At 36.8% G+C, this 20,338-nt stretch overlaps 1 protein-coding gene across 5 annotated transcripts in view; it reads left to right on the top strand.

Annotated features, from left to right (window-relative positions):
- Positions 1-15,375, top strand: part of IBTK (inhibitor of Bruton tyrosine kinase) — a 90,046-nt gene extending 74,671 nt beyond the window's left edge. For all 5 annotated transcript variants that reach the window (XM_007108929.4, XM_007108928.4, XM_007108927.4 and 2 more), the window contains 4 exons: positions 1,418-1,567; positions 12,668-12,739; positions 13,142-13,274; positions 14,050-15,375. In XM_007108929.4, the coding sequence (XP_007108991.2) occupies positions 1,418-1,567; positions 12,668-12,739; positions 13,142-13,274; positions 14,050-14,181 (487 nt within the window). In that variant the 3' untranslated portion in view covers positions 14,182-15,375. The remainder of the gene's footprint in view (positions 1-1,417; positions 1,568-12,667; positions 12,740-13,141; positions 13,275-14,049) is intronic.
- Positions 15,376-20,338: the final 4,963 nt, after the last annotated feature.

The raw sequence follows: 20,338 nt of genomic DNA, 5'->3' as shown, positions 1-20,338 counted from the left end.
AACCTGTGTCCCCTGCGTTGGCAGGTGGATTCTTAACCACTGCACCACCAGGGAAGTCCTTAGGGTTTCTTTTTAGAGTCTGGGTAGTGCCAGATGTATGTTTTGCAAATATTTTCTCTGGTTTTTTTTTTTTTTTTCTTTGCGGTACACAGGCCTCTCACTGTTGTGGCCTCTCCCGTTGCGGAGCACAGGCTCATCGGCCATGGCTCATGGGCCCAGCCGCTCTGTGGCATGTGGGATCTTCCCGGACCAGGGCACGAACCCGTGTCCTCTGCATCGGCAGGTGGACTCTCAACCACTGCGCCACCAGGGAAGCCCCTCTCTGTTTTCTTAATGATATCTTCTGATAAACAGAAGTTTTTAATTTGGTTAAGTCTCATTTATCATTTCTTGATTTGATGGTTATTGCTGTTTATGTCCTAAGAAACCTTTGCTTACCACCAAGTTATGAAGATAGTCTTCTGTTTTCTTCCAGGATATTTAGCTTTTATGTTAGTTCTATAATTCATCTTGAAATAACTTGGGAGTATGGTGTGAAACAAAGGTCAAGGTTTTTTTTTCCTTCTATAAACCATTTGTTTATTATAGAAAACATTCTTCCCACTGGGTTGCTTTGGCAGTTCTGTTATTGAAAGTAAAATGACTGTCTACATGAGGGTCTATTACTGGGTTCTCTAATCTGTTCCATTGATCAGTTAATCCTTAATACCACACTGTCTTGATTACTGTACCTTGTTTTATCTTCTTCCAGTTTTGTATCTCTTTTTTACGATGACTTTGGCTAATCTAGGTTTTTGTATTCGCATATAAATTATAGAATCACTGTTAATTTCTACAATAAAAAGCTGGTGGGATTAATTTAATTTTTAAAAGAGGTATAGGTCTATACAGATTTTCTTATTAATTTATTCTGACCATATTTTTTGTTGTTACCTGAGGCATAGTTATAATAGCTGTTTTTACTTCACCATCTGGGTTATCACCAGTATTGGTCTCCATTGATTGTTTTTTCTTATCACACAGTTTTTTTTTTTGTTTTTTTTTTTTCTTTTTGTGGTATGCGGGCCTCTCACTGTTGTGGCCTCTCCCGTTGCGGAGCACAGGCTCCGGACGCGCAGGCTCAGTGGCCATGGCTCACGGGCCCAGCCGCTCCGTGGCACGTGGGATCTTCCCGGAACAGGGCACGAACCCGTGTCCTGTCCCCTGCATCGGCAGGCGGACTTTCAACCACTGCACCACCAGGGAAGCCCTATCACACAGTTTTAATTAGTCTACAACTGACGGCAGGAATCCAACATCACATTGAAAACTGTAATTATATCATTGTAAAATTTTTAGTATATATTCTCTCCATTATCCCCTTGTCACTTCCAGCAAAAGTGAGTGTTTTTACATGATCTCTGTTGTTTTTTTACAGGGCATCTTCTCTACATTCAGTTTCATCCAAGTCATTCCGGGATTTCTTACTAGAAGAAAAAAAATCTATTACTGGCCAAAGCTCAGGAGATCATGTCAAAAAAGTTTGTTTTAAAGGAATTGAAAGTTCCCAGGCTGCAAAAGTTGTAAGGTAATAATCATTTTCCTACCTTAAAATGTGCTATGGTGGTTCTATATCCTGAAATAATCTTTAAAGATTTATGAGGTAGATTTTTATACATTCTTTTACATTCAAAATTAACGTGTTTATTTTTTTAAAGATATTTTGGTATAATTGGCTTGCAGTAAATTGTATATATTTAAAGTATACAGTTTGAAGTTTGGCATACGCATACTCTCATCCAACCATCATCACCATCTATTCAAGTCAGTGCATAGATCCATCATTCTCAGAAGTTTCTTCATGCCCCTCTGTAGTAGTCCTTCCTTCTCCGTCCTGTCTCCTTGCAGCTACTAACCTGTTTCTGTTATTATAGACTAGCTCTGATATTCTATATAGTTTTATATCAATAGAATCATTTAGCATGTGCTTTTATAAAAATCTTTTACTTAGCGTACATTTGAGATTCATCCAAGTTGTTACGTGTAGTTCATTCCATTTTATTGCTGAGTAGTATATTTCTTTGTTTGGCTATGAACCCACCTGTTTATTTGCATCTGTTGAGCGACTTGGGTATTTCCAGCTTTTTCTCTGTTTTTGATACTGATTTTAAAATACATTGGACTGGGCTTCCCTGGTGGCACAGTGGTTGAGAGTCCTCCTGCCGATGCAGGGGACACAGGTTCGTGCCCCGGTCTGGGAGGATCCCACATGCCGCGGAGCGGCTGGGCCCGTGAGCCATGGCCGCTGAGCCTGCGCGTCCGGAGCCTGTGCTCCGCAACGGGAGAGGCCACAGCAGTGAGAGGCCCGCATACCACAAAAAAAAAAAAAATTGGACTTTAACAAAGATGTTTCATATTATAAATGCCTACATGAACCATGAAAATCCAAACACAGTTTCACCATGATCCATAAATTCTCTTAATTATTATTCAAAAGGGAACCAAACATTCTTGGGGCATTAGATAGTTTTTTCTTCCTACATTGGCCTATGTTTCAAGTTGGTTAACTAAATGGAGTTTTTTTTTCATATTCTGCTAATATGACATCTCCCAAATAATATACTCCCTAGAGTGTTTTAGGGAGTGTTTAATTACAAAAATGTGATTAAAAATGTTAGTTGTGACCAGATTAATAATTTTGTTTTTCATAATGATAATTTTTCACTGTCAAACCTCTTTTTTCCCTCCCTAAACCCTTTTTTTTTTTTTTGCGCGGTACGTGGGCCTCTCACTGTTGCGGCCTCTCCCGTTGCGGAGCCCAGGCTCCGGACGTGCAGGCTCAGCGGCCATGGCTCACGGGCCCAGCCGCTCCGCGGCATGTGGGATCTTCCCGGACTGGGGCATGAACCCATGTCCCCTGCACTGGCAGGCGGACTCTCAACCACTGTGCCACCGGGGAAGCCCCCTAAACCCTTTTTAAAAATCAAATCTCATGTCTAATTATTTTATCAAACAGGTAATATAAATTTCTCTGATTGAAGTGAGGAGAGGGGTCTGGGAATCAAACTAATTTAACCTCACCTTACTACCTGTCCTGTAAGCAGCTCCTGAGGAACTGTCAGAGTCTTCCAAGAACATTGGAAACTGCTGGTTTAGATGAACTGTTTAAACATAGTTTTATTTTTGATTTTGTGCCTGGCTTTCCTATGTACATTTACAACCAAAGTTCCTGATCCACTTACTTACAGTACAGAAAATCAGAGAGAGATTAGAAAGGACCTGAAGAAGTCATCTGGTCTATTTCCCTCACTTTTCAAATACTTTTTAGCAGTGTAATGCTATTTTAAAATAAAAATCTTAAACATACAAAACAGATAGATAAACCTTTTTACATAATGATTACTTATGATAAAGTGAGAATATTAAGGCTCTTTTGATAGGCTCATAAATACAAATTGGGTGCAATGTAAGATGCTGTCTTAATGTTGACCAATATTTATTAGCTGCTCTGTATCAGACATTACACTAGATACTAGGGTTACAGTGGTGAACTGTAACATAGCCCCTGCTCATGTAGAACTTAGTCCAAAAGAGAAGAGCAACCTTATTACAGAAGTGATTAATTAAGAGTACAAGGCATTATGAAGGGGAAATTTATCAGCCTCAACAATCTGTTTCTTATTTTGTCTTGTCTCGTATTTATTTCAATTAGGATTTTCTTAGTAAGTCATTATAAATGATGAAAGCAAATCAGCTCCTTGGCATTCCATGTCCAGACCACGTGAGTGCTCCCTGCACACATACACACACGCATACATACATATTTTATATATATTTCATAATGTAGCATTACATATGTATACACCTCTCATGAGGTTTTTCTATTCAGACAAATTTTAATTGGTTGTTTATCATCCTCTATAATGACCCTACACCTATTATATTTTTTAAAAAATGAAAAGTCTTCTGATTGATAGAAGAAAAAAACGTAAGTTATATGATGAGTGTTGTCCTGTAGACCATGCTTTTAAATAGAAAGACATAACTTCTTTATTTTTCCTACTTCAAGACGCACAAATCTGCCTCTATTTGTATTCATCTTATCTTCCTTTCTTGTTTTACAGTAGAAGAGTTAGCCTTCCCATCTAAGGCTAGTGTACCTTGTATCTTAACCCCTTTCCACTTCTGAAGGCTTCAACTATGAATTATCCCTCTCTTTTTCTCATGGATGTGCCTTCCCATCTAAGGCTAGTGTACCTTGTATCTTAACCCCTTTCCACTTCTGAAGGCTTCAACTATGAATTATCCCTCTCTTTTTCTCATGGATGTTCAGCATTTTCCTTTTAAGTAGATATTTTCCCGTCTGGTTTTGAATATGCGCAGGTCTCTCACGTGTGGAATGGGTGGGGTAATCGATCCCTCACTCATCCCCCACACGTTTTCTAGTAATTGTCCTATTGTTACCAATTTCCTGTTTCCTTCACAGCCAGATTTCTCAAAAGAGCTGTCAGCACCCGCTCACTTCTCAATCCATTCTAGCTTCCAATCCCATTACTAAACTGAAACAGTTCAGGCTAATAAGTGCAGCAGTGACCTCCATATTGCCAACACCACGGACTTTTTACATGACTCGTCGTACTTGAAGTTCACTTATAGGTCGTCTTCTCATTTCACTTTTATTCTTTCTATGCTAGTATTTCCTGAGCTTCTGTGTTGAGTTATCAGCTATACCCTAAAGACTCAGAGTTAAACTGCCTGTCCACCTCTATCTGAGCTTCACACTTAGTTCTCCATCTGCCTTCTTGATATCGCCCTCCTATTTGGATGTTCAGAAATACCTTAAACTTTATGTCCAAAACCAAACTTAATGTTTTCCTCATTGCCTTATCATAAAACCAAAATCAAACAAAAACACAGACAAAACATAAAACCAGCCTATCTTGATTTCTCTTCCTCGGTAAACGTCATTTGCAAGTCTTTGACATGTCCATTTTCTTCAGCAATTTCCATTCTTTCAGCAGGACATGACAGTTTTATCTCTTAAATATTTCTCAGATCTATGTATTAAACCTCATCTCCACTGCCATCACCCTCATTCAGACTACTACTGTGATCTTTCACCTGGGCCATCTGAGTAAGCCTTCTAACTGGTCTTGCCATAGCCCTTTTTCCTTCTCTACAATATGTTGAGCTAGTGTGTGTGGTTTTTTTTTTAAATGCAAATCTTAACCTCGTAGGATAAAAGCTTGAGTTCTTATATGGCCTTCAAGGCCCACATAGTCTAGCCCCTGCCAGCCTCTTTAGCTTTATCTTTTAATACGATCTCTGTATTTTAGCCACCTTGGCCTTCTCTTAGTTTCTCAAATACCAGTTACTTCTTCCCACTTACTTACCCTTTGAATAGTCGACTCTCCTCCAATCTCTGTTCAGTCAATCTCTGTTCAGTCATATTTGAAGAAGTCTGACTTCTCTCATTCCCTTACGGGGTCAGTTTCCTGTTCTGTGTCTTCATAGCGCTTCTCACTCATCACACTTAGCACAGTTAGAGTAGTCCCCCCTTATCTGCGGTTTTCCTTTCCGTGGTTCTGGTTACCCGTTGTCAACCGTAGTCTGAAAATATTAAATGGAAAATTCCAGAAATAAACAATTTTTTAAGGTTTAAACCGTATGCTGTCTTGAGTAGTGTGATGAAATCTCTCGCCATCCTGCTCCATTTTACCTGGGACGTGAATCTTCCCTTTGTCCAGCGTATCCTGCCTGTTAGTCACTTAGTAGCCATCTGAGTTATCAGATCGATTGTCAGGGTATCACAGTGCTTGTTCAGGTAACCTTTATTTTACTTAATAATGCCCCAAAGCACAAGAGTAGTGATGTTGACAATTCAGCTATGCCAAAGAGAAGTCATAAAGTGCTTCCTTTAAGTGAAAAAATGGAAAGTTCTCGACCTAATAAGGAGAGAAAAAAAACTGTATCCTTAGGTTGCTAAGCTCTATGATACAAGTGAATCTTCTATCCATGACATGAAGAAGGAAAAAGAAATTCATGCCAGTTTTGCTATCATACCTCAGAATGCAGAAGTTACGGCCACAGTGTGTAAGTTCCTAGTTAAGATGGAAAAGGCATTATATTTGTACAAGATATTTTGAAAGAGCGAGAGACCACATTCATATAACTTTTATTACAATATGTTATAATTGTTCTATTGTATTATTGTTGTAACTTTCTTACTGTGCCTAATTTATAAATGAAACTTTATCATAGGTATGTATGTATAGGAAAAAACATGGTATGTATAGGGTTCAGTACTATCCGCAGTTTCAGGCATCCACTAGAGGACTTGGAATGTATTCCTGTGGATCAGGGGGGAACTACTGTAAACTTACTATTGGTGTGATTCTTTGTTTAATGTTTTCAAATACAAGTATTTTAATGTCTCTATTTTTAGCTGTACGTTCAATGAGAGGGAGGAAGATTGATCTTTGCTCATCACTGATTAGAATGTTTCCTATAGCATGCGGTCGGTGCTCAGTGAGCATCTGGTGCATGAGGAGAAGAATAAATGAGACAGAATTGTAGCTGTTTCAAGTGGCATTTACTTCTAATGTAATGAGTTATATTGTATGCCTTAGATGTATAAATGTTAAGGTATGAATGTTAAGATTGTTTTTGTAATATTTTTACATTTTAAATATTGAATGTATTTTTTAAAATTTATTTTCTTTGGATAAATATTTTTATTTGTCCTGGAACTTTAAACATTTTAAGGATGTGTGGTTTCATAGTTGATCGCTAGGGTGTGCTATAACATCAGGCTCTTAATTGTGAAAACTGGTATGTGCTGTTAGACTGCTTTGCAAATTTTAGTTAAAGGAGTGTGTGATAGTATCATGCTATCTGATAATATCATGCTATCCATAGCTTGGGTGTTTGGCAAGTGGAAGTTAATGTTTTAAATAGCTGTTATCATCTGATCACTGAGAAAGAAAACAGCTTGGGTTTCATTTTTAATTTCATCATAGAAAATATGTTCTCATAGGAGAGCTTTTTTTTTTAAGGAAATAATAAAACATAACAGATAAAGTAAAATATTAACTCAGCAAATTATGGGACACTTGATATACCTACAGTATTCTGCTGGCCTCTCTTAGGTATATATAAAAGTATAATACACAGGCGCGTCCTTAAATATGTTTGAAATCAAGTTGGTAAGTCTATGCACACATGGAATTTAACTGACAGAACAAGAATAAAATTGCAGTATAATATAACAGTGTTAAAGAAGTCACAAAGCAATATATGACTAAGTGCTGTATGACTAAGTGCTGTATGAATGGTTCAGAGAAGGAAAAATGACAGTGGGCTAGAGTTGTCTGGAAAAACTTCATTGAGGAGGAAAGCCTTGAGTATTAAGTTCATAAACACTTTTCCTATTCAGTTGCAAATATTTGATCATTATATTTATGGCCATATGAATAGTGTTAGAAAAATATTGATCCATTTCATTGCTACTAGCTTTTGAATGTAGGATGGGATTTTTAAAAGAAGAGAGGAGAAAGGGCAGTATAAACAGGAAATGATGGGAATTAAAGCAAGAAGACAAGAATGCTTATTCCTTAGGGATGGCAGGGATGGAGGGCTCATCTCAGGAAATTCCACAAATAATAAATTCTTGTTTTAATTGTAGGAAATGTGATATCCCCCCCCCCCAAGACTAGGGAACTAGAAGAATGGCAGTGTTGTTACTTATTGATGTGAAAAGAAGGATTAATGCAGTTTCTGTTTATTGTTACTTCTGTGTTCTTTTTCATTTTAATGTGTTTTCTTTCATTTTCCTTTCACTTAAATACCTCCTTATGTAATTCTAGGCAGAAAATGTGATCTTGTGTTTCTAATTAGTAAGAAAAACTATGTGTGAGACAAAATCATTATATCAGCTCTAATTTTATATAAAATCTTTGTAACTGGGATAATACAAAATTCTTTTTAAAAGTAGTCAACTATGTGAGCCAAAAGTAATTTAGTTTTTCTCTTGAAGTCTAAATTTGGCAAGATTAATATTCTTCAGTTTGAACAAAAGTCTTTGAAAGATTTTAGCCAGCCCTTCTATGTTGGTTTGATTCTCAAAAGGCTGAATTTTATATGGATTATCTATTGGGATGTCTATGGTATGTCTATTTGTGTTGCAAATACCTAAGGCTTAATAATGCTGTTATTTATTATTTGTTTAGTCATAGCTCTGTTTTATTTAGCAATTTTGCTTCATTGTAAGATGAAATTTTGACAGACATATAGCTGTTTAAGTAAATTTATAATTAATGAGATTATCCATAGGAAAATCATTAATGGAAAGAATTCTAACAAACATCTTATGAAACAGATTTAAGTCTAATGCTTACAGCAGCCCTCTGTGAACCTTTCTGAAACGAGAACACTAATGCCTATCATATGAAAGTACTTTATGAATTACAGACTGTTACATAGGTAAAGTTGTTACACTTAAGCTCTGATTGTTTGGCTTTGATTTAACAAGGCCTATACAAGATATTTAGTCCTTATATTCAGTTCTGTTTGCCAGTGACATCATTTTTCAAAGATAGGGCTTATAGTTGCTGCTTCTTACTTAACAGTTAAAAAATAATTGGTTCTACATGATTTTTGCATTTCTTTGAACGTGTCAAAACACTTTAGCTGATCCCTAGACACCAGGATGATTTTTGAGCACCAGTTTAGTCATTAGCTGTTTTGTTACACTATGTTACAATTTAGTGTCCTAGAAGGCCTCTCATCTCCAGCCGTGACTGACTTACGGACCTTTCAAGGAGCTTAGCCAAGGGGATTTGCGTTTAGCCTGTCCAAGGCAGTTATCTATCCCATTAGAACGTAGAATTTTCCCGTTTATTTTATAGTCATTTTAGTTTAGATTCTCATCATCTAACAGGTTTATCCCAAGAGCTTTCTAGTTCATCTCCTTGGCTTCATTTTTCTTCTGGCTGGAAGTCTTTTACTTCATCCTGGAGACTTCTCGTATTTTTTTGGATGTCATAGGTCAGGTATCTGGCAGGATTCCAGTCATCGAACTTCATTTTCATTTCATTTTGTATTTCAGTACCCACATCTGGAAGGAAGAAGTTATTAGTAATTCGAAAGAATAAGGAATTTTTTTAAGAAAAACTCTGCTTTTATTCTGTCCCATATTTAAAATCCTTTGGCTTTTATTCTGTCCCATATTTAAAATCCTTTGGCTTTCTGCTTCAGTTATTTATTCTCTATTACTTTTTTTTTTTTTTTTTACAAACAACTATGTTCCAGGTGTTTTGCTGGACACTGATACAAAGATGAAAGAAACAGAGTCCTGTACCTTGAGAGACTAGTCTAGCAGTTAAGACAATGTGTGTGAAGTTTTAGAACAGTAGAAGTGCTCTAAAAAGAGAAAAGGTGATATTTGAACCAGTCCTTAAAGAATGAGAAGACATTTTTAATGGACTGTATTCTACACTACAGTGTATCGAAAATACTCTGTATTCTGAGTGAAAAAGGCCTGGATTTGAGTTCTGTCCTTACCATTTTCCCAATTTGCGAGTCAGGCAAATTATCGAATGTTCTTTGAGTATTAGTTTCCTAATCAGTATAACGGAAATAACGCATGCTTTCTTCACAGAGTATTTATTACAAAGATTAAATGAGATAATATATATGAAAATAGTAAATCTGTTTGCCCACTCACACATCAGGTTTAAACATTTTAGTTCTTACTGTATTTGTAACCCTACTATTTCATTTTAACTTTATTTCCCTCCTAATCTCTTAATCCAATCATTCAGTTTATTGAAGAGAACAACCTACCTTTACTTGAGCCAACAAAATATTTTACTGTTCCATGTATTTGTAGGACCAAAACCCTATCTCAGTGCCACTCCTCTCAGCTTTAATGTCATTTCCTCAGTGAAGCCAACAGTTTATACCCTCCTCCATATTGTTAATTTCTCCTGTGAATCCATAGTACTTGATACATATTGGTATAATTATTAATTATATACTCTCACATTGCTTTTATCATTCTTAAATACCTTTTAAAATCTCTTTTTCCCGAGTTTTTTTAGTGGAGGGGACTGAGTTTTAATCAGCCTGATTTTCAGTACCATAGTGCTGAAACAAACCCAATAAATGTGCATAAATGAATCGGGAAGTCAGTATTTTAGGCCCTGTTTGTTCACTTGCTGTTTGACTTTCTGTTGTTAAACCCAGCTAGACCTAAATTTGCTTAGTGCTGAAAAGAGGGCATTGGATTAATCTAAGTAATTTCTAGGTATCTTTCTAAACATAAAATTCCACATTTAGGCCACACTCTGTAGTTCCTTTGTTAATTTTTCTCCTTATAGGAATGCTTCTTACCTCTCCTCATTCTATAGCCCTTTTATTGTCTTCTCCTTGGTTTTTATAGTCCTTATAGTCAGTCAGAAGACCTTTAAGTTTGTTTTCTTAAATTCTTTTCTGTTGTATTATGTCATTTTATATGTTGTTTCCTGATCTAGTTTGTGAGTTCTTAGAAGGCAGATTGTGTCTTAAGTTTCTGTCCTATCAGCCACATGTAACTCATGAAGTTAGAACACACCTTCTCACCATACACAAAAACAAACTCAAAATGGCTTAAAGACTTAAATATAAGACATGACAATAAAACCTCCTAGAAGAGAACATAGGCAAAACATTCTCTGACATATCGTACCAGTGTTTTCTTAGGTCAGTCTCCCAAGGCAATAGAAATAAAAACAAAAACAAACAAATGGGACCTAATTAAACTTACAAGCTTTTGTGTAGCACAGGAAACCATTAAAAAAAAAAAAAAAAAAGACAGCCTCCAGAGTGGGAAAAAATATTTGCAAACTATGAGACTGACAGGGCTTAATTTCCAAAATATACAAACAGCTCATACAACTCAACAACAAAACGACCCTATCCAAAAATGGGCAGAAGACCTAAATAGACATCTCCAAAAAAGACATACAGATGGCCAATAGGTACATGAAAAGATGCTCAACATCGCTAATTATTAAAGAAATGCAAATCAAAACTACAATGAGGTACCACCTTACACCAGTCAGAATGGCCATCATTAAAAGGTCTACAGATAAATGCTGGAGAGGATGTGGAAAAAAAGGGACCCTACTACACTGGGTAAGAATGTAAACTGGTGCAGCCACTGTGGAAAACAGTACGGAGGTTCCTCAGAAAACTAAAAATAGAATTACATATGATCCAGCAATCCCACTCCTGGGCATATATCCGGAAAAAAACTATAATTCAGAAAGATACATGCACCCCTAGTTTCATAGCGGTACTACTGTTCACAATGCCCAAGACATGGAAGCAACCTAAATGTCCATCGACAGATGAATGGATAAAGATGTGGAATATATAAACAATGGACTATTACTCAGCCATGAAAAAGAAGGAAACAATGCCATTTACAACAACATGGATGGACCTAGAGATTATCATACCAAGTGAAGTAAGCCAGAACAAGAAAGAAAAATACCATATGATATCACTTATATGTGGACTCTAAAATATGACACAAATGAACCTATCTAAGAAGCGGGATCACTGACATAGAGAACAGACTGGTGGTTGCCAAGGGGGAGGGGGTTGGGGAAAGGATGGAGTGGGAGGTTGGGTTTAGCAGATGGAAGCTATTGTATATGGAATGGATAAACAACAAGCTCCTACAGTATAGCACAGGGAACTATATATTCAATGTCCTATGATAAACCATAATGGAAAAGAATATTAAAAAAAAAGGAATGTGTGTGTGTGTATATATACAAATGTGTATAACTGAATGACTTTGCTGTATAGCAGTAATTAACACAACATTGTAAATCAACTATACTTCAATAAAAAAAAATTTCTGTCCTATCTATAATCCCTAGAGTATCAGAGTATTTACTGTATTTTTCTTACTCACAAAATTTAGACTATATATTATAGTCATAAAATTTGGCTGCTAATTATCTTGTTTCTGTATATTTTGAAACTCAGTGCTAATTTGTCGGTCTTATTCATAAATGTTACCAATATAAAACATTCTTCACAAAGTTGTATTTCCTAACATATGTTTGATTATGGTAAATTGGCTATATGAATATTATTAGAAAAAACAGACCATTTTTTGGGGGGGAGTACAGTTGATTTACAGTGTTATGTTAGTTTCAGGTGTACAGCAAAGTGAATCAGTTATACATATATCCACTTTCTTAGATTCTTTTCCCATATAGGCCATTACAGAGTACTGAGTAGAGTTCCCTGTGCTGTACAGTAGGTCCTTATTAATTATCTATTTTATATATAGTAGTGTGTATATGTCAATCCCAGTCTCCCAATTTATTCCTCTGCCACCCCATTTCCCCCTTGGTAACCATAAGTTTGTTTTCTACATCTGTGTCTCTGTTTCTGAAAAACAGACCATTTTTTGCAAGATTTTTTCCCCATGGTATTGTATACACAAGATTTTATAACTATACAGATTTTTTTGTTGTTGCTTACTTACAATTTTAAAGGTAAGTCTGATTGCATATATTAATTTGTCTTCTGAGTCAGGGCCTTGCAATTCCTCCTCTGTATTTCTACTAATAAGCGATTTTACTAATGGTACTAGAAGCTTTAATCTTCAGTTTTTGTTGTTTTGCAGATGTTCTACTCATGCTTCCCCAGGACCAGAAGGCAACCATATTTCAGATGTACCACTTCTAGATAGTCCCAAGTAAGGTTAATTGATTAGCTTTGGGACCTCAAAGCTAGACTGCTTTTTAGCACTGAGAGAGAATATTAAGAAATTGGGAAGAGTATGATATCGAGTAGAATGTATTATCTGAATACTTTCTGCTCCACAGTTTGAGTTACTTTCCTGTTTAGTTATATAGCTTTGCTCCATTCCACTTTTTGGTGTTTCCAAAGTTTTCTCTACAGCACCAATCCAAATAAAATATTAGTTCTCCTTGTTTCTGTTTGTCACTTTGTCATTCTGTAAGTTGAATGCAGAAGCTTCCAGGTCCCCTTATAGGTCACAAGGAAGAAATGTAACTGTTAAAGAGTATTTCAGAGGACATTTTGTGTGCAAAAATTTGGCAAGATGAATGAAAACTCATAATTCCTGTTCTTTCAGTCCCTGGCTATGTTCTTCGTTGCCTGCTTCTTCCGTGCTAGCCCCAGTCACTTTTGCATCTATTGTAGAAGAAGAGCTACAGCAGGAAGCAGCTCTTATCAGAAGTCGAGAAAAACCCTTGGCTTTGATTCAGGTAAATAACATGCTTGCTTATTTGGGTAAGAACTATACTACATTTCATTCTTAGGTCTTAAGAAAATTCTCTTTGTTTGCAGAGGTGCATGTATTTATCACATTAAAATGTGAGTGCAATGTAAAACAAAACTGAAGCTTTCAGCAACTATTAACTGAAGGTATTCAGGATAATTAATTTACAACTAATAAATTGTGCTAAAGCTAATATTTTTAGCACTGGTGATGCTTTGGACTGTTTTAGTTTTTGAAAGTGACCAGTAGAGAACTTGGCATTATCTAGCTCTACACCTGGCTTCTGTATCAGTAAGAGTTCTTAGGTTGTAAGCCCCTGACAACCAAGTCAGGCTGACTTAGGGAGAAGAGAACTTATTTGAGAGACACTGAGATTCCACAGACTTAGCTGAAACCCAGAGAGCCAGGCTGAGGAAACAGGTAAGACTCATAGTCGTCCTAAAGAGCTTAAAGAACTAGGCTTGTACAACAACAGAAAGTATCTCACGGGATGAGCAATTGGAATGAATGGATTCCGACAGCTGTCTTCAGTTTCTTTTTCCTTGCTGTAGATTAAAATCAAGGGAAGGTGGGTATCTGATTATTCTTACTCAGGCCTCAACCCTTCTCCTTTCGAAGGGGATAGCAGGATACCAATTCCACTGTCTTGTTTGCATAGAAAGTGGTAGTTCCACAAAAGGAAATTGGAAAGCTAATAGAATCCTGCTCGGTTTATAACTGAAGGAGTAAAGCAACTTCTCTTTTTTCCTTCCTCCTTTCAGATTGAGGAGCATGCGATACAAGATTTATTGGTTTTCTATGAAGCATTTGGCAACCCTGATGAGTTTGTCATTGTTGAAAGGACACCGCAGGGACCACTGGCAGTACCTATGTGGAATAAGCATGGATGCTAGTTCACCATGGAGTTGAGATACAATTTTCATAAGTTGTGACTGTTATAAATAAATGCTATGGAAAAAGAGTTCTTACAAACAGATCATTCTAGATAGAATAAGAAAGGATTTAATTTCTTTACTGAACTTTAAGCATATACTGTTTGTATGATTAAAAAGAAATCCCTCAGAATTGTGATTTTAGTAACCTTTTGTGTAAAAATGTGTGAGAGGAAAAACTTATTAGGTTAAGTTTAAATAGAACTATTTCTTCTGAATAGTCTTGAAAGGAAAACATGAGTGATTGAAGTGTAAAATTTAAGAGTGATGCATTAAAAATAACTTTCCATTTGAGAATTTGGGATAAATAATTTAGAAGATTTTTGCCAAATATCTTTTTTTTTTTTTAGTGTGACATTGATGAGCTTAATAGGAGCGTCAGCCATTACTTTTGATCCCTAATGGCCAAAATTTTGTGTTTGCTATAGTAGTTATGCCTCCATTCTTGTGTCTTTTTCATCAGGCTTTGAACGTTCTGGCCTGATTTTTAAAGCTTGAGCTGCTTGAATGCCATTTTATTTCGGTTTCAACAACACATTCTCCATTTTGCATTGAACTGTGGAGTATGGTGGAAAGGAAATAAGAATACTATTCTGAGCAGCTTAGTCTAAGATAATAGTTTCTTACAATATTTGGAGTCATTGTGGGGATTGTTTTTGGATGGGGAGAGGAGACCCTGATAAAAGCCTTATTGTGACAGAATCCATTTCTGAAAGTGTTAAAATTTTCTAAAAAATGCTTAATTATACATATAAGAATTGAATAGTTTAGAAGAAGGTTGGTTTACAGTTACCTTTACAATGTTACATAATCAGAAATTCTCTGAGCCTGGGTTATATGAATAGACATAAACATTGTTTTCTTTACAGTATGCTGTTTGGGTTGTTTTTGAGTGGTTAAATTTTTAAAAAAACAAATGGTAAATCTGTGCTCCAGCACCTAGACAGATTGGGAAGGTTAACGTTTCTGAGGAATAATAAGCCAAGGGGAACATACAGGCAAATCACTGCTATAATTAGGTTGACGAAAATACGGCTGAAATTAACTCAACACTTGAGCTTTAGCTCCACCCAAAGCAGCAAACTTGTAAGCAAATGTGCAATAAAAAATAATCTTGATCCATTTCACTGTTACTGTGTGTGTTGATATACTATACTGACATCTATTATAGGAAGAATTACTAATGATTCCTCCTAATATCATATATTGTAGCCAGTATTTGTTGAAGTTGATGCTGTATCCATTCCTTAACTACTTAAAAAAGCGCAGGTTTCCTAAAATGCACCTGTATGTTTGAGTAAATTGAGAAGCAATGAATTTTATTTTATTTTTTTGTGGTACGGGGGCCTCTCACTGTTGTGGCCTCTCCCGTTGCGGAGCACAGGCTCCGGACGCGCAGGCTCAGCGGCCACGGCTCACGGGCCCAGCCGCTCCGCGGCACGTGGGATCTTCCCGGACCGGGGCACGAACCCGCGTCCCCTGCATCGGCAGGCAGACTCTCAACCACTGCGCCACCAGGGAAGCCCCAGCAATGAATTTTATAATGTTTTATGGATGTTGCTGTAAAGAGATTTTCTGAAGTAACTGATTTATTTCATTTGAACCTCTGATTCTTCCATGCTTCTTGGCATCTTTAAAGATGCCATAAAGTGATGATTTTCGTGGTGTACTCCATGCTGCCTGGGGAGCAGGCAGTGAGTGGGATGTGAAGGAGGAGGGGCCAGGGTTGACCCAAGTCTGTGGGGTTTTAGGTCTTCACAAACCTCATTCAGAGCAATTGAACTTTACGACCTGCTTTATATAGTGGGGTATTATATAAAACTTCATTTGGGAGAAAAAAGTTCTTTTGCTAGTAAAATGAAAGGTAAGCACTGCTATAAACTACACGAAGATAGCAACCTGATACATTGTGACCAAAAAGCCCAGGAAAGTGATGGGGTTTTTCCTTAACATTATTCTGCCTACAATAATTAACTCATCTTTAATCCCATGACTTGAAGAAAGTCTTAAGACTCTAGAAATGGGCAATTTAAGGGATCAGTGGGATGAAGAGGTTTTTAAGATTGACCAGAACAATCATAGAACTCCTTAGCCTAGAAAGGTGTGTTGACTGGATGGGGAATTGGGATTTGGGGTAGAGGTGTCAGAGCAGAATATGCTTAAAATTTGCAAAATCAAGACCAGTCAGGTAAAGTCGTATTTGTTGACAAAATACTAGGATTCAGGACTTCTCGTAAAGTCTAAAGAGGTGGCTTTTAAAATAAATTGTAGACAATCTTTATAGAGGAACAACAATAGATAGTCAGTTGAGAAAGGTATTGCTAGTTAATATCTTGGTTGGTTCTATACTCTTTTGGAGGCTGGGTTGTATCTTTTAGTTCATGATAAAGGGGTTGATAGCTGATTCATAAAACTTTATTTTTTTGGCTGTGTTGGGTCTTCGTTGCTGTGCGCCGGCTTTCTCTAGTTGTGGCGAGTGGGGGCTACTGTTCATTGTGGTGCACGGGCTTCTCTTGTTATGGAGCACAGGCTTCAGTAGTTGTGGCCCAGGCACGTGGGCTCAGTAGTCATGGCTCGCGGGCTCTAGAGCGCAGGCTCAGTAGTTGTGGCGCACAGGCTTAGTTGCTCCGCCGCGTGTGGGATTTTCCCGGACCAGGGATTGAACCCATGTTCCCTGCGTCGGCAGGCAGATTCTTATGAATCAGGACTGTACCACCAGGGAAGTCCTGATTCATAAAATTTTAGATCTGAAGAAACCTTGTAGATTAACCCTGTGTATTCACTTTATTATACAAATTGAAGAGCATGAACTCCAGAGAAGGTGACTAATGAGAATGAAATCTTCTGTCTTTTCAGTCTGGTCCACCTACAACTACACCAGACTGCCTCTTAGAAATTACTAATTGTCTGTAGCAATTTAGCCAAGACTAAGAAAATATTAAAAAGCACTTAGTAAAAATACATATAACCCAGAAGCTTCCAGAATTATCAATTTACGAGCTATTTTCAGAAGAACCTGCAGCACCCTCCCACCAGGGAATTGGGGACAGTGATCCAAGATAGTCACAGTAATGTTGACGTATATCTTTTTTGCTTGAGGTGATGTTCAATCATGTACGATGCCAAAACAACCTGGTCTTTCCTACACACATGACCATCAAACTATATTTTAGACCCTATATATATTTCATTTTCTTGTATGTCTCTACTTGGCTGCTTGGCTATTCGTGTCAAAACTGAATTCTTGCCTTTCCCAAACTCTCTGATCTTTTTTTATTTCCTTCTCTCTTAGTCTGTCACTCTCCTAAGTCATTAAGGCTAAACTTTTGGTTTCTTTGTCTCTTTCCCCATTTTGTCCCCACATTTATTGCCCAACGCCTGTCAGTTCTGTCTCTGCAATATCTTTTTTCTAATTTTTTTCATTTCATTCACATTACTACTACTCTGTTTTAGGTCCTGAAGTTTTTCTGAAAGTCCTCAAACTTCTGGTGTCAGGATCCCTTTATACAGATTAAAATTATTGAGGACCCCAAAGAGCTTTTGTTTATATTCATTACATATCTATTATATATAATGTATTGCAAATTAGAACAAACTTTAAAATTTAGTTCATTTAAAAATCATAAGCCAACACATACTAACATAAATAAAATTTTTAATGAAAATGTAACTTTTACAAAACAAAATTAGAAGAAGATATATGAAAATATGTAACTCAGTATTTCAGGTTTAGGCCTTTACTGTCCGGTTTAATAGAGGACTCCTACATTCTCGTATCTGCTTCCACATTTAATCTGTTGTGAAAACAAATGTCATAGTGTCTGGAAACTTGAAAGACTGAGATTGAAAAAGGCAGGTAACATATTATGAAAATAGTTTTGACCTCGCCAACTCCTGAAAGGTCGAGAAAGTGGTCCACTTAACTGCTTAAGTCCCTTAATTGTTCAGTCCCTTAACTGCCACCCCATTCTCTGGTTCCTGGTCCAAGGCATTAAATTATTTAACTCTCAAACTAATACCCCCAAAGCATATCTTCCTGCTCTGAAAACTTAAGTTACTCCCTCTACACTTTAAGTTCATATTTCCTCAGCTTGGGCTTCCAGTGATTTCTTTTTCTTTTTCTTTTTTCTTAATCTCTACACATAGTGGTGGAGCCAAACCTGACCTGATGTTTCTCCCAAATAGGCTTCAAGCTTTGCTCGTGTAGATCTCTACCTAAAGTTCTCTTTCTCTTCACTTATTGAAATTCTACCCATCCATGATAAAGGCAACCCCAATTTTATTTTCCTTATAAACTTTTTGTTTTTTCCTTCTCATACCTCCTCAAAAGTAAACCAAAATAAAGTATTAGTGTACATGGGTCAATTATGTTCCCATTTCCTCTTAACACTTCATATCTTTTAGGGAACTTGTCAAATTCTGCCATTATTTTTGTTTTTCTGTTTGTCTTTTACTATTAGAGTTTGAAGGCATAGGCTAGGCACTTTTTTCTTTTTTGTGTGTATTTAAATCTTCAAAATCTTGAACTGTAACAAGACAAAAAGTTTTACTTCAGTGATTTACCAGTAAGTCAAGCATGGACCATTAACAGCCTCTTGGAAAGAGGTGCTGGATTCACTAGTATTTCATGGAGGATTTCTGTTTCTATAATTCATGATACTGGTCTGTGGTTTTTCTTTTGCTCTCTTTTTCTAGCTTTAGAATTAGTTTAATAATGGCCTCATGGAGTGATTTAAGAGGTAGTCCCTTTTCCTCTGTGTTCTGGATGTTGGTAAATGATCGGTATTATTTAAATATTTGATAGAATGAACCAGTGAAGCCATCTGGTTATGGACTTTCATTTGTGGAAAGGTTTTAAATTATTAATTCAGTTTCTTTCTCTTTACATGTTATATGTAAGTCTATTGAGATTTTCTCTCTTCTTGAGTCAGTTTCAGTAATTTGTGTGTCTAGGAATTTTTCCAGTTCATCTAAATTGTCTCGTTGGTTGGCAATAAAGTTGTTCATAGCATTTACTTCTTATCCTTTTAATTTGTGTAGAGTTGGTGGTGAGGTCCCCACTTTCATTCTTGATTTTGGTAGTCCATTTCTCTTTTTTTCTTCGATCATATCAATTTTATTGTTCTGTTCAAAGAACCAACGTTGTGGATCCTTTTGATCTTTCCCTATTTTGCCTGCGTCCCCCTTGTTTCAGCCCTGATCTTTATTATTTCCTTTTTTCCTGCTTGCTTTAGCTTTAATTTGCTGTTCTTTTTCTAGCTGTTTAAGCTTAGATTATTGATTTAAGGTCTTTCTTCTTTCCAAAACATAGGCATTTAAAGCTGTAAATTTTCTGGTAAGCACTGTTTTAGCTGTATTACATAATTTTTTTTTTTTTTTGCGGTACACAGGCCTCTCACTGTTGTGGCCTCTCCTGTTGTGGAGCACAGGCTCCGGACGTGCAGGCTCAGCGGCCATGGCTCACGGGCCCAGCCGCTCCGCGGCATGTGGGATCTTCCCGGACCGGGGCACAAACCCGTGTCCCCTGCATCGGCAGGCAGACTCTCAACCACTGCGCCACCAGGGAAGCCCCATTACATAAATTTTTATATGTTGTGTTTTCATTTTCTTTCAAAGTACTTTCTAATTTCCTCTTGATATCTTCTTTGAACCATGGATTATTTTAAAAGTATATTTAATTTCAAAATATTTGTGTATTTCCCCCAATATCCTTTTGTTGTTGATTTCTAATTTAATTTTGCTAAATTTGGAATATTTTTTTGTTTCAGTCCTTTAAATTTGAGACGTCTTATCTAACATATGAAAGTTCCATTGTATTCATGAGAAGAGTATGACTGAATTGACATCAACCTCTTATGAAATGGTAGCTTACAGGACTCTGTTTCTTATGTTGCGGACATAAATTTGTTGCCTAAATAAAGGACAGGAATAGATGCTGAAGAACAAAAGGAGTGGACTGTGCTGGATATATTCTATTTGCACCTCAGATCCATTCTCTGTTCTTTTCCCCTCTACTATGTCTTGTGGAGTTGAACTCTAGGACTTTACCAGTCAGCTTATTTACCAGCCAGGGTTAGGCAACCTCTGGCTTCTGGTTACATTAGCCAATTTGGAACAC

The sequence above is a fragment of the Physeter macrocephalus genome, chromosome 11 (genome assembly GCF_002837175.3).
Source record: "Physeter macrocephalus isolate SW-GA chromosome 11, ASM283717v5, whole genome shotgun sequence".
NCBI lineage: Eukaryota > Metazoa > Chordata > Mammalia > Artiodactyla > Physeteridae > Physeter > Physeter macrocephalus.
This window is presented reverse-complemented; position numbering and strand designations above follow the sequence as displayed.